Consider the following 15,154-nt stretch of genomic DNA (forward strand, 5'->3'; position numbering starts at 1 on the left):
TAAAGAGGCGGGATTTCATCAATAGACGGTTAGAAGCGAAATAACGACTTTGACACTATTTGATTATTTAAATGGATTGAAAGTTCTTTTTAATATTCTTATATCAAGGTTGCTGATCTTAAATTGTTATTGTTGACATTAGTTTTTTTGTGCAGACCAATGGAAGTAAATTAAGCAGGTCTATTAAGAAAATTATCAAAGCTAACTCTGATTTATATTATATAGTAGATGTGCAATTGTAGTTCAAGTCAATGCTGCTTATAACTTAGTCATCTAGAATTCCTTGTGCCTGTACATGTCATGCTCTGAAGTTTCTTCACTACCTATACTACTAATGAAGCATTCTTATAATTTGATACCAAGGGACATGGTAATATACGGTATTAAAAATAAAAACAATCTTTTTGCATTCAGACTGCGGTGGATACTACACAAACATGACAGAATCATTTACCTCTCCAAACCATCCTGACGATTATCCGAACAATGCGGACTGTTATTATTTAATCAGTGCACCACCAGATCATGTTATACAACTCATCGTAGAAGATTTCAAAACAGAAAGCTGTTGTGATTCGTTGCAAGTTAGTGTATAACTTTAGTCTGAGAGTTAAATACATTTGATTTTTTTTTTCAGACCGTTTGATTGAGATAAAGTATACACCCACGCGAACACACTGATGCAAAATAGAAAAAAGTACTATTCAAATGCAGCAATAACTGATAAAAGATTGATAAATTTATGTTATATTTGATCGACCAGAGACACTGTTCATTTGCTACATTTACACAACATGATGCTTTTCGTTCTTGTTAAATCGACAAAATCTTACACTTCCCAATCGTTTCCTATTTGAATAGGAGTGATAGTTTGAATTAACAATTTGAGCTCGTGACTTAGTGCACCAAACGTCTTTATTATTTCAGTACTCGATTAGCCAATTGGATATCATATCTTTCAAATGTAAAACTATGCCACCTAACAAAACGATTAATTAAAAAGATAAGGCATGATGTTTGCAGCTGCTCTAAATAATTACACGTATCAATTAAATCGTTTACGAGAGTCCTGTGTTTGGTTTTTTTTTCTTTCTAAATCTTAAGTGTTTTTACGTCTTCAGGATGTACCCCTCTCAGGAGCCAACAATTTTTAGAATTAAACTTTTTTTCTTAACTTGATTTTTGGGTTTATATGACTGTAAAAAAATAATTGGTGAAGAAAAATCATATGGTGGTGCACTTTATTTTTTTTCTACGGCCTTTTAAAAGTATCCAATATTAATGATTTTCCAATTTTTCTTTAATTTTTACCAAGTTTTTGGCTATAATCGTGAACTAATTTACAGTTTCACATTTTTGTTCATACTTTTGATAAACATGAAGTTGACCAATCTGAATAAATTTAAGTGAGAAAAAACTATAAGTAGGGGCTATTAACAAAAAGTTTTATCATAATTTGTTGCTGTTTTGTGGCAAATTTACAATGCTGTCAATTTGGTCAATTTTTGATATTTTTCTGTTTTAAGAACAGAATGCATATAATTTTTTAAGTTCTAAATGATTAAAAAAAATACATATCTAAGAAATTTGAAAAAAAGTGATATTGGATGGGCACGTTTCTGGTAAAATCATGTTTTGTACCCCTCACTCATTTTTTCAAAATGTTGACTAAAAAGACTGACTTAATTGGTATTAAACATGATAAAATTTGAAACATTTATTACTCAAAAACTTATTATTTTGAATGCCTAATTTGTTCACAGAGTTAAGATTGATTATGATATTCATTAAATGCAATGCTTTTTTCCACTTGTATCCGATGTTTTGAAAATGATTCCCGAACGAGATTTCAACGAGACTAAGAACTGATATTCTCTTTTTCTCACGACGTCTAAAAGTTCTATCGTCTATCTATAGCAAGTCAAGTTCAACAAGTGAACTTTTTATAACTTGAATACACAACAAATGGCAATGTCACTCAGGATAAAATAATGGAATATACATGCCAAACTAATGTTGAAATAGAAACAAATCTACGGCTGCCACGCATTATTTCGATTCTACTACTATTACGACAAATTTGATAATTATGTTGACCGTTAAAGCCCGACACTTTTAAAGCTTTTTCGTTTTACCCCATTCGATGATATGAGTAATTTTGTGTTAATCAATAATATTTTTTTTTAAATCACATTTTTCACCAATATGTTTTTTAAATGTTCTTATAATTCATTTTGATGCATACCAAAGCTAAAAAACGCTCCGTGTTTACATTTGATGCTAGAAGCATACATGTATCGTCACCTTGATGACGATAAAATCATTTTGCGGAATTTTCGTTTTATAAAATCTTACACAGAAAAATGAATTGAAATGAGCTGATTTGTTTGTTTTGCTTTAGAATAGAGTTTACTTTTTTGTATCTGAATCTTGAACTTCGTAAACTATGGGTTTTGTTGTTGCAAATTTAGAATACCTGGTAGTAAAAATAAGTTGGGCGTTGCGCGAAACATCGGCTTTGTGTATCCATGCACTTGCGATAGAAGAAGTTTACTGTGATTATAATAGTTGACGATATATAGGATGAGATATTTCTAAAAACAAAACAATATATAATATGCATGTATACTAAAATATCAGTCATATATTAATTGTTTTCATTTAAGGTATATGATGGGTATTCCGTAAACCAACAAACACTGCTTCAATTACGTGGGACAGTTCCAGAAGACAGTAGTGTCAAATCTACGGGTCAGCTCATGCTGGTTCACTTCCAGTCAGATGTCGGCGTCACAGATTCTGGATTTCGTGCTCATTATATTGCTTTGACGACAGGTTTACTTATTATTATTTGTGTTATATTTTGTTTTACTTAGCACGACCTCAACTACATCACGCAAATACAACATGTAGGTGATTCTAGATGACACAATATGCATCCATAACGTACCTTTTTACTTTATCTCACAAACACATTTAGTAGCAGCTTTACTTAATAAGAATTTTTTTAATGATAAAAATGATAATTTGCATGATAATGGAAGACTATATGTTCATTTGTTTTTTAAATGCTCATCAGTCCTGATTATTAATTACACCTTACAGTTATTGTCCATTTAACTTCTATATATTTGCAGAAAAAAAGTTCTTAAAAATTCATTTTTAAAAATATGTATTTTTTTCCTATATGTATGCTAATATATTATATACCCGAACTCTGACTATTAGTTTCGTAATTTTTGGTTAATATCAAAAAAGTTTCTAATTAGGTCTCTATGTTAGTTTTGATTTTTGAAGGGTTTATTACCTGATGGAGTAAGTATAAGTAGTGTACCGGCCTCCCAACCAAATTAAAAACAACATGCATGTGCTTTTAATGTTTGTTTATTGTACCATCTGACCATACCTAAATAGATATTAATGGACACCAATAAAAATGATCATCACTTTATAGTTTTGATTATTGTTTTATATATCATTATATAAATCAACTTACTTTATACAAGCATGTCTTGCTTTTAACATGGTGAGTTGCGTAACGAGAAAAAGAGGCTCTGATTTTCTTTTTTCTCTTTTTATTAAACAGACTTTGGGTCATAAACATTAAGTTATTTATTAATGTGCAAATTGCACATCTTGGAAGCAAATAATTTAGGAAAATGAAAAAAAAAATGTTTGCGTAATTGAAAAATCCTGTCTTAACTCATGTTCACTAACTTAACATATAAAGGTAAACCTATAAGACAATATTTATTTTAATATCGTTTGCCTATAACATATATAAATTACTCTTTTATTAGTTCATACAATATCTAATATATTTTTAAACAGGAAATGGAAAATGCTGAATCCTTTCATATATAGAACAATTAGGTAAATCAAGAAAAGCGCTTCGGACGCAAGAAATTATTAAACGTGTTGTTTTCATTTTTTTTTTAAAACCACTGGGTCGATACCACTGCTGGAGGACTATCAGTCCCCGAGGGTATCATCAGCTCAGTAGTCAGTACTTTGGTACTGACATGATTTAACAAACTTTACTAAAATTGTTCGTTTATAAATTTTGAAATTATCAAGAAACTAAAGTTTCAACTCCCTCAGGCAAAGTTGGCTTCAGATGAATTTGGCTATTTATTTTAGGTATTTTTGACATGTAGCTTGTCAACGGTTTCGGTACTTATACATTTCCGGATTTCATTTTTTTGGCTTTGAACGTTCCTGGTGAAGGTAAATCCAGAAAAGCGCTTGGGACGCAAGAAATTATTAAACGTGTTGTTTTCAATTTTTTTATGACAATCACATGACATGAAATCATTTTTTTTTTTTTTTACTGGTCAGTAAAAATCATTTTTATATTTAAATATACAAAGTCACATGGTACAAATAAACAAACACTAAAAGCACATGTATGTTGCTTTTGTTTTTGGTTGGGAGGCCATCAGGTAATCAACACTTCAAAACATAAAAACAACATATAGACCTAATCGGGAAACGTTTTTCAATTATTTATCAAAAATAAGAGTTCGTATAAATCATATCTAAACATACATCACGGAAACAAAATGTATGTATTTGAAAAAATGATTTTTTAAGATTTGTTTTCTGCAAATATATAGAAGTCAAATGGACAAAAGTTTACCATTATTGTTAACATTAATTTTATACGTCATTCTTTTTTTACTCTGTAATTCTGTCATTGTATTTTGTCAAAATAAAAGGCATGGTTTCTATCTTTTATCCAGACCAAGAAAGATATTGCATAAAACGTGTCAGGAACTGGAGACAAAATTCAAAAATATTTTTCAAAATTCAGGTTGAGATTGTATTTGCATTATTGTCTATTTTAACACAAAAGTTGGGATTGCAATTCCAAGAGAAAAATCTAAAAGATATTCTTTTTACAGACTGTGGAGGCCACTTCTCAGATCTGATGGGATCATTTTCCTCATCTAACTATCCATATGATTATCCAAACAATGTAGATTGTTACTTCTACATAACAGTGCCAACAGAATATGCTATAACTATTATTTTGAAAGAAGTTCACTTAAGTGCCACTAGCTATGATTATCTCACGGTAAATATGTTAGTTTATCGCTGTTTTTCTGTCTCTCAAAAGTTAGATGATATATGAACCATGTTATATTGTTTGTATCAGGTAATTCGAAGTACTGATTTGGATAAAGTTTTCAATCAGGCCATACATATATAGTAATATCGATTGTATGTCGAAAATACTGTATATTTATATTAAAGCTATGACACCCCGTTAAGTTCACAGAGGTAATTTGTTATACTGCGGATTAATTTTTATTCGTTGAATACCAATGTTTGTGGATTTCGTTGGTATAGGTGAACCACGAAATGAAATGTTCAATGAATGACAAATTTTCTTAAGACTTGTATGCAGAATTCGGCAAAACCACAAAATTGAATATCCACGAATATGCTAGTTTTTCCTTAATCCACGAAAATTGATACTCACAAAAAATAAATGAATCCACAGTATTGTTATGTTGTGATAAACCTTTCGTTTTGACACTATATACCTAACCTGGACATTTTACACTTAAAATTTGGACAACATAGATAAAAACTAAGGAAGATGCCAAACAGAATATAATGCACAAAGTAATATATCCATAAAATACACGGTGAATCAAATCGGTTTGGATAAAACCGTGAAACATATTTATTATCAATGATACAAATAAATGAGCACGCGTTGACGTTTTGCACTTAGAGCAAAACGTTTATGGTTTGAATTTTGTATTTTTGGTACATTTGACATATGTCTTATTTGTCGGTATAGTCGATATAAAAAAAGAAGGTGTGGTTTTATTGCCAAATGAGACAACTCTCCACAAGAGACCACAATGAAACAGAAGTTGACAACTTTAGGTCACCGTACAAGTTCATTTCAATTTCCGTGGATAAAGTATTGTGTTAGTTAAAATAATCATGACGTCGTCGAAGAAATAATCTAAAATAACATTTCAAGACCATCATAAGTTTAGTGAAAATAATTGTAAATGTTTTGATATCGTTTAAAAGAATTGTATAAATGAACATCAATTCGATATTCATTGTATATTTTAAATACCTTTTTATGTTGAATACAAACTTCTTTTTATCTGTCCATCTCTTAATAAGATGCTAAAGCGACATATATTAAATTTATATCTATATTTCAAATGTCACTAGGTTTTTGACGGTGATACTGAAAATCATCCAATGATTAAACAGTTATTTGGAGATTACATGTATATAAACTATAGATTACGGTCAACAGGCAATAAGATGCTACTTCACTTTCATACAGACAGTAGTGGAACAAATATCGGATTCGATGCATCATATACTGCAGAAATCTGTGAAGGTTATTGTTTATTGATTGTACAATTTGATTCACTATGTCAATAGCCATGTGGAAGAGCATAAAAAGACACTGTTCATGCTGTTTTAAAATATACTTTTAAGTAGATAACATGATTTTCGAGTAAACTGAAGCCTTCATCATTGCTATGCGTTGTTTCAAAGTTGTCAAAAAGTGATTGTTTAGTTATGTATTTTTCATTCTTAAGGGGAATAAACTTTTGAATGTGTTGATTAATTATAATTACTGGATCATATTATACATCGATGCTATGAATTGGTTTTTTTTTTCTTTTTAACAAGATAGATGCATTGCTATTATGTTGGTTTTTTTAAACGAAGTTGTTTTCTTCATAACTTACAGTTAAATTATCTACTTTTTTATAAAAGAGTTATATTTGTTTCTCTTCATTTAACTGAAAAACGCTAAGAATTAATGAATAATTTTGTTTTTTAATTGCATACGAATAGTTAGATTAGTAGGTTCTGAATCAGGAAAGGGCAGATTAGAAATTTATCATGATGAAATATGGGGAACAGTTTGTAATGACAATTTTGAAGCACAGGCCGCACACGTTGCTTGCATGGCTTTAGGTTTCAGGTAAATATTGAGCTTTTAAGACACGAAATATAATTAATCGAATCGTTAGAAAAAAAAACAAATAGGCGCTATATACATATATATTTCCAATTACATGTAGCAATGAAAGCAATATAAACACTTCATAGATACAGTTGTGCATTCAAAGTTAAACACTGATATTTGTAAATGCAAATGTTTGATTAAAAAAAATCTGGTTGACTAATATATGTTAGTTATAGTTGTATTTTAATTGTCAAAAAAATACTTCAATTACTCATGTATTATCACATTTATTTCATAAATGAGTGAAAATTACCCCAATTGTTTTACTGCCTTAAACGTTTATTTTGCAAAAATGAGAGGTATACCTGGACAAAAAGGGACCTATAACAAAGACAAAAAGGTCCATTTGTGAAATTTATCCTGCAAATGTATTTTCTATTTTGAATATGTCAGTTGTTGTCTATTCGTTTGATGAGTTTCAGCTTTTGATTTGTCGGTGTCAATCAATTTATTTAGATCAGTGACATGATAAATTCTCCTTACAAAAAAATTAATCTGGTGTGGCCTTCATGCTTGGCACATTGTGTAATATTTAATTGTTGTTTTGATAAAGCAAACCATTATATGAACTACAATATGCTAGTAGATTTAAAGATGTTTAAACATAATCATGCACATGTCTGGCAAGCCTTTTAATTTCTTAATCTGAATTTGATAATTTTTTATAATTGTATCTATGTCACAAACAAATGTATATTAACAGTTCATACGGACCGCCCTATACAGCAGGAGATGGACCCGAGTCTAACCCTATATGGCTTGATGATGTTGCCTGTGATGGAGATGAACTATCCTTAACAGACTGTATGCATACCGAATGGGGTCAACACAACTGTGTTCATGGAGAGGATGTCGGAATTGATTGTAGAGGAGGTCAGACTTTAATTTTTACAAATTTGTCCAAAGATGTGCATTATAATTATAATCACTATATGTACATGTATGTAACAAAACTGATGCTCTTCTTCGCTATACTCATACGAACATAAAATTGTCTTAATAATACATAAATAAAACAAAAAGCTATTTAGGATGAGAAATTGTATTGATCAGTTTGATATAAATAAATTTTGACAACTCTGGTCATGTAAATCCTTGTCTCTGCAACTCTGACAAATGGTAGGAAATCTACAAATATAAAAATGTTAAATCAGAAAAAGACATAACTGCATTTAATTACATATCATGAACGCAAAATATAAGTGTCGATCTGATCAGTAGTTTTTTCTCGACAAGAGAAGCAGGCACTGACTTACTAAAGCGCCTGATATCCCCAGTGTTTTAGTTGGGTCCGTATTTTGTTGTGTTTTTCTATCTTTCTATGTAGTGTTTTTTCGTCGTCTTTCGTTTTGCTAGGGCATTGTCACTGTCTCTTCGTCTTGTGAATTCACGTCTCTCCGTGGTACTTACCGACTCGAATTAACCTCATCGTTGAATTAGATATCCTCAACCTCGAACTAAGAGGGACTAAAGATACCAGAGGGAGAGTCAAACTCTCTAGATTGGAAATAAACTGACAACGCCATATGCTGCAAACAAAAAAGACGAACAGACAAATAATAGTACAGAAAACACAACATAGAAAAATAAGGACTAAGCAACATGAACCCTACCAAAAACTTGGAGTGATTTCAGGTGCTCCGGAAAAATAAGCAGATCCTTATCCGCATGTGGCACCCGTCGTGTTGCTTATGTTATTACAAATCCGGTAACAATCAAACACATGTTAACACCATGAACCAATAAAGAAGCATCAGTCAAAGAAATAAACGACAATGACCACCGGAAAGAAGGTGAACACAGAAGAAGCATCAACATATGTTAAAAACAGATAGTTAAACAGCTATATGTGTTTTATTTACTTCTTTGCGTTTTTCGTTTGGTTCAATATAAACAACGGAATGCATCATAAACAAATTAAAGGAAGTCCGACTTGTTTGGCTACAGCAAATTACTAACATCTATTGTAATCTGCGGACGTTTTTGATTTTGCTGCTTATAAAAGGTTTGGTAGGCATGCATTCCGTTTTAAAGGATCTGTATGAGAAAAGATTTGTTAGCTTCTTTAAACTTTCGAGCAGCTACACAAATATAAAAGGTTCACAATAAACTTTCACTTTAATTTATCTGACATTAATTTTTGAACTACCATCAAAATTAATGTATTGTGGTATTCTAGAAATAATAAACCTGAGTTATGACATCACTTGGAGACTGTCGTCGTCCTCAGAAAATACTCGACCAAATAGCTTAAAACTTTAAATATATGTTCCTTAGGGTTTCTTGTTTATAAATTGTATCCGAACATGGCCGACATGGTAAAAAATAGAACATAGGTGTCAAATGCAGTTGTAAGCTTCTATTAAAAAAAAATAAAGCTTTAAGGGCAAATCTGACCGCAGTAAACATGTTCAAGATGTATCAGCCCTGAAGTTTTCAGACGAATCTAACAACCCATTGTTGGGTTGTTGCCATTAATTTGGTTATTTTAAGAACATTTTGCAGTTTTTGGTTATTATCGTCAACAGTATTATAGACAAAGATAAACCGTTAACAGCAACAAGTTCAGAAAAGTAAGATCTACAAAAAAGTTTCATATGATCAAAACTATCAATTGACCCCTAAAGGAGGTATTGACTTTAAAGACAATTTTAAACAATGTGTTCATCATATTTGCTAAAATTTATAATTCTTCTCCTCTTAAACTACAGTGCATAATACTCCTAAAGTAGTTTATAATTGTTACCGAAATTTCGATGCATTAAAAGAGGGACAAAAGATACCAAAGGGACAGTCAAACTCATTAATCTAAAACAAACTGACAACGCCATGGCTAAAAATGAAAAGGACAAATAAACAACAGCACACACGTCACAACATAGAAAACTAAAGAAAAAACAACACGAACCCCACCAAAAAACTAGGGGTTATCTCAGGTGCTCCGGAAGGGTAAGCAGATCCTGCTCCACATGTGGCACCCCTCATTATTGATTGAAAATTACATATTTTAGCTGTAGAAAAAATGACGAGAAAACATCGTATTTCTTCATATGGATCAATGCCAAAGTGTATGATGCCTGAAATGTGTATGCTGGACAGTATTGTGAATGATTCGGATGACTGAAAAAGTTTCAAAACATTTAGATTGTGACTGAAAATTTAGCTATAATCAAATATTAGAACATTTGAAATGAGAGAAAACGAGACCATTCTACATCCAAGTCACAGTTTATAAAAATAAACCATAAAAGATCAAAGTACGGCCTTCAACACGGAGCTTTGGTTCTCATCGAACAACAAGCGTTAAAGAGCCCCAAAAATTGTAACACCATTCAAACGGAAAAACCAACGGTCCAATCTATAACATTTATGAACCACATCAACAGATATCTGGACAACTAAACATCAAATAAACACTTTTTTCTTATACCGAGATGCAATAGTTTTAACATACCATATACCCACGAGGGGAGTATTATTTTGCAATAAGCTAATTTGTATTCCCTATAGAATTATTCATTATTTGTCTTTCAACGGTTGTCTTCGCTTCTAGTTATCAAAAGTCTAAATGGTTGAAAAAATGAATTAAACAGAAATGCCTTCATGATGTTTATTTTTAGCATTCAGTCAGAATGATAAACTGCAGAATATGTTTTGTAAACAGAATTGAAATTTTATATTACATGATATTATGACAAAATCTTAATTTAATCTATATTCATATATCAAAACATCTCAATTTGTTTTTAAGTTCGATTAGTTGGTCCCGACGTAAACAGAGGCAGATTGGAGATATACCATGATGGTCAATGGGGAACTATTTGTAACAATGATTTTGGTCCAAATGAAGCAAAAGTAGCATGTTCATCTCTAGGCTTGAGGTACTTATTTTCTCCGCTTTTTACTATGATACTTCTGTTTCAAAACGAAAACAAAACATAAATATGACAACGCCCTTTTATTAGCAATACTTTTTTAAAGATATTATACACCAAGGTTTCATTTTACGGATACTGTTCAATAACCACATAGCCACATGCATTTACATGTACTTATATCTAAAAGAAGACATATAATCAAGTCATCACAGTACGTTTAATAACAATTATAGAAAAAAAAAAGAAATAGTACTGTGAAGATAGTCTGCTAAAATCAGGCTTCTCTGAAATTATATTTAGATACTACTCTACCAATGATTTTTTTCCAGATCATACGGAGTGCCTTTTACAGCTGAAGACGGAAGTGGGCCAATTTTGCTTGATAATCTACAATGTATTGGAAATGAATACACGTTATTTGACTGTGTGCACCTGCCATGGGGTACATTTAACTGTGATCACGACGAAGATGTTGGTGTGGATTGTAGAGAAATAGGTATTATATATGCCAAAATAATATATTAAGAAATTTGTTTAAGTAAACAGTAACAAAGAATAATCATAGAATAGATTTTAATATTACTTGTAATAAAATTTCATTAAACATCAATCAAACAGATTTGTAAAAAAAGGTGAATGTGGTTATACAAAGCATTTGTTCATTTTATTCATTTGAATCACAAAACGACTACAAAGATGAAAATATTTAAAAGAAAGATAACAAAAAAAGTTTTGAAAGCGTTATGTGCATGCAGTATTTGATTGCATTTCTAGCAATTGCATTTTTAAATGAATACAAATAAAAGCAACAAACAAGTTTTTTTTTTTTTTTTATTCTGAATGGCAACAATTTTTCGTTATCTTTTTTCTTTCAGAGACAGTTATATTGTTTGGGAAAAGTGTAATGAATGATTGTCGTCGAATCACACCAAGGGATTTTCCATGTTTCAAAAATATATTGTATTTTCATTATACATGTCTCAGTTTTAAACATGTAAAACAATTGTAATAAGGTGAATATAAGTTGTTTTACTCCATAGTACATTCAGTCATGACGACACTGGTCATTTGCTTTACTATATAATATAATTGTAGTTATAGAAGTGCGAATAGCGGGAGGTTCCAGCGTTGGTCGACTTGAGGTGTTCTATGATGGCATATGGGGAACTGTTTGTGATGATGGCTTTGATTTATCTGATGCTTACGTAGCTTGTAGGATGATGGGCTACAGGTACAAATATATGTTGAATTAAGAATATAAATGGGGAATATGTCAAAAAGACAAATCCTGCATCCGGAGATGTGCCTGAGCCGGCCCCTAAATAAACATTTGTACTAGTTCAGGGAAAAACGAACGACATACTTCACTCAAAACTTATCAATGAAGCAAAATTAAAAATCAGACAAGTCTCCTGACTTTCGATAGGCGCGAAAATACGGTTACAGATGTTTTGTGATATCTCATCCCTCCCCTTTTACTTTTAGCTAATGCATAATAAAGGTACACACAGTAACACGCACAGGAAAACTCAGTCTGAAGTATAAGTTCGATGTCAGAATAGGTAACAGAGAAACTAAGTCAAATGGCAATGGTACATACAATATCAAAGGACTACTAGCAGTTACTGACATACAAGAGAGGGAAAAAAGATATCAGAGGGACAGTCAAACTCATAGATTGAAAATAAGCTGACAACGCAATAGCTAAAAATAAAACGACAAACAGACAAATAATATTACAGAAGACACACAATAACAAACTAAAGACTAAGCAACACGAACGGAACCAAAAACTCAGGATGATCTCAGATGCCCCGGAAGGGTAAGCAGATCCTGCTCCACCTGTAGCACCCGTCGTGTTGCCTATGTTATTACAAATCCGGTAAAGAGTCTTACTCGGTAGGTTACAGTCGTGGAAATTGATATGTATTATAGTTATGACATACGGAACATATCCGATATGATCTGTGAAACGGTTATTCCATAACGGTCAACAAACTCGTGATGGCGTCCGTAAAATCTACGATGGGATGATTTCAACTTCACCATTTGGAACTCTTGGTTCAAAAGCTTCCTTGTGAGCAGCAATCTTCCTTCAAGGAAATCATGATAGGAAATACAAGCCTGGGAATATCGTATCAATTGTTAGATATATACGCCGTATGTAGGCGCTGCTGAAATTATAATGCATAGAAATGGAAAGTTCACAATTGTGAAACTTAAATCATCTCTTTAAACCTCTATCAAATTGATTGAAATATTATGTCTTCATAAGATGGAAAATCAAGCACAATCTCTCCCGTTAGGTGTTTAATATAATATATGTATTTACATTACAAGGAATTTCGTATTATTGCTTTTTTTTCTGTTTTAATTTTTTTTTTTAGTTCCTTTTAATAATAATCTTGTTAAAACACGTGTAACACTTGATAAAAAAAATAGATGAAGAATTGTGATTTAAGAAAAAAAACCTTTATACTTTTTTAAAAAAGTTTCAAAACTTTAATTATCAAGTTATCGCCCTACAAAATAAAGTTAGTGCTTCGGAAATGTTTCATAAAATAAACGTCTTAATGACTGCTCACATCTATTAAGTTGTGGTTTTTTTTAGGGTTCTCTATACGGCCAACGGTTTTGTTTTCATCAATTTCAACAAAAAAATGAATACGAAAAACTGATATAAAATAGTGGCACTGTTGAATTAAATGGTGAAAGAATATATGTGTGGTCGGAATATACATGATATATCAAATCTATCATTCGTGCATTTATCATGTTTCTAACGTTAATTTTTGCATAATTATACCAGACTATATCCTTACTTTCAAATATGATAAAAAAAGTTTTTCTTTTAAGGGTTATTTGGAATTATAAAAAAAAATCATTACAAATTATAAAAGCTTACCCTCAATGTTATATCACACTTTAAAATGTATTTAAAAATGTTACATCTTCCTTTTTGAACTGTCCTTTTTTATTATACTTTATTTTGTATTTCTTCATCTCATAGAATACTTATATGCATTTTTTTTCTATCAAAGAGGAATACAATATATGTTTATTCATTTTGACCTGTCAGTGTCAGCGCTTATATTAACCCCCCCCCCCCCTTCCCATACAAAAATAAAACAAACAAAAAAACAAAAAACAAAACAGAAAAAAACAAAAAACAAAAAACAAAAAAGAAGAACAAAACTAAACAAATAGTAAAAAAAGAATAAAAAAAAGAATAAAATAACAAAAATCATTGACTTATATTCATATACGATTAAATTTATATCGAACGATTATAATTATTATTAATGCAACCTAATTATTTGTTAAATGTCTTTGTACTCTAAATATGTTTTTATGCACAGTTCAGCGTATAGTTTCTTTACTGCTGGTGGTGGAAGTGGGCAAATATGGCTTGACGACATGGAATGTTATGGATATGAGACATCCTTAGTAGAATGTTCACATCCAGATTGGGGTTCACATAACTGTGGTCACGGCGAGGATGTTGGTGTGGAATGTGGTTAATAAGTGTATGAAGACGTAAACAGTTTTACAAGTGTAGAACAGAAGTAACACTAAACAAAATGTAAACTTTAAATCATCATGTTGTACATTATCATTCAGAAGTTAACTTCTATATTGTTTATCCATCATTTGATAGTTTTAAAGTCTTTTCCGTTTGAAATAAAATGTGTATACATCACTTCGAAAAAGGCATAGTGTGAATATTCCAACGTGAATAGTCATGATTAACTATGGTACCGACTAGTGCTGCAAAAACAAAAACATCTCTAATTTAATAATACTTGCTTTCAATTAAACTGGAAAAATACCATTTTAATCATGTATTTATTAAACTTAGATATATTCAATTTAAATCTAATTTGTTTAAATAAAATAATAATTATTAAACTAATTGTTTGAAATGAACTAATTATATCATATTTTGTTCATTTATATTAACAATGCTTATTCCTGTTATTATAATCATAATTTGTATTATCATTAATCTAATTTGTTATATAAGTGGGTTTTTTTTTTATCGTCTTTGATTCCCTTATAACTTTAAATGAATAAAATAAATGATCATAATTCATATTAAGTTATACTAACTAGTTGGAGCATTGGACAAAAACCTGAACAGTATCGATATTTTTTATGTTGGCTCATCAGCCGGTCCAGTAATACTCAAAAATATTCATTGCAGTTTAACAGCTAATCAGTACATAATAAAGCAGGAATTCAATGTATAAGAATT

General features: G+C 30.8%; 1 protein-coding gene across 1 annotated transcript in view; it reads left to right on the forward strand.

The window, feature by feature from the left end:
• LOC143054254 (cubilin-like) overlaps positions 1-14,938 on the forward strand; it is a 29,107-nt gene extending 14,169 nt beyond the window's left edge. Inside the window, exons 16-25 of the mRNA XM_076227180.1 lie at positions 415-584; positions 2,667-2,835; positions 4,905-5,077; positions 6,205-6,379; positions 6,847-6,976; positions 7,725-7,894; positions 10,773-10,902; positions 11,229-11,395; positions 11,995-12,130; positions 14,259-14,938. Coding sequence (XP_076083295.1) covers positions 415-584; positions 2,667-2,835; positions 4,905-5,077; positions 6,205-6,379; positions 6,847-6,976; positions 7,725-7,894; positions 10,773-10,902; positions 11,229-11,395; positions 11,995-12,130; positions 14,259-14,421 — 1,583 coding nt within the window. The 3' untranslated portion in view covers positions 14,422-14,938. The remainder of the gene's footprint in view (positions 1-414; positions 585-2,666; positions 2,836-4,904; positions 5,078-6,204; positions 6,380-6,846; positions 6,977-7,724; positions 7,895-10,772; positions 10,903-11,228; positions 11,396-11,994; positions 12,131-14,258) is intronic.
• The last annotated feature ends 216 nt before the right edge of the window (positions 14,939-15,154 follow it).

This window comes from Mytilus galloprovincialis, chromosome 12 (assembly GCF_965363235.1).
Source record: "Mytilus galloprovincialis chromosome 12, xbMytGall1.hap1.1, whole genome shotgun sequence".
In the NCBI taxonomy this organism is placed as follows: domain Eukaryota; kingdom Metazoa; phylum Mollusca; class Bivalvia; order Mytilida; family Mytilidae; genus Mytilus; species Mytilus galloprovincialis.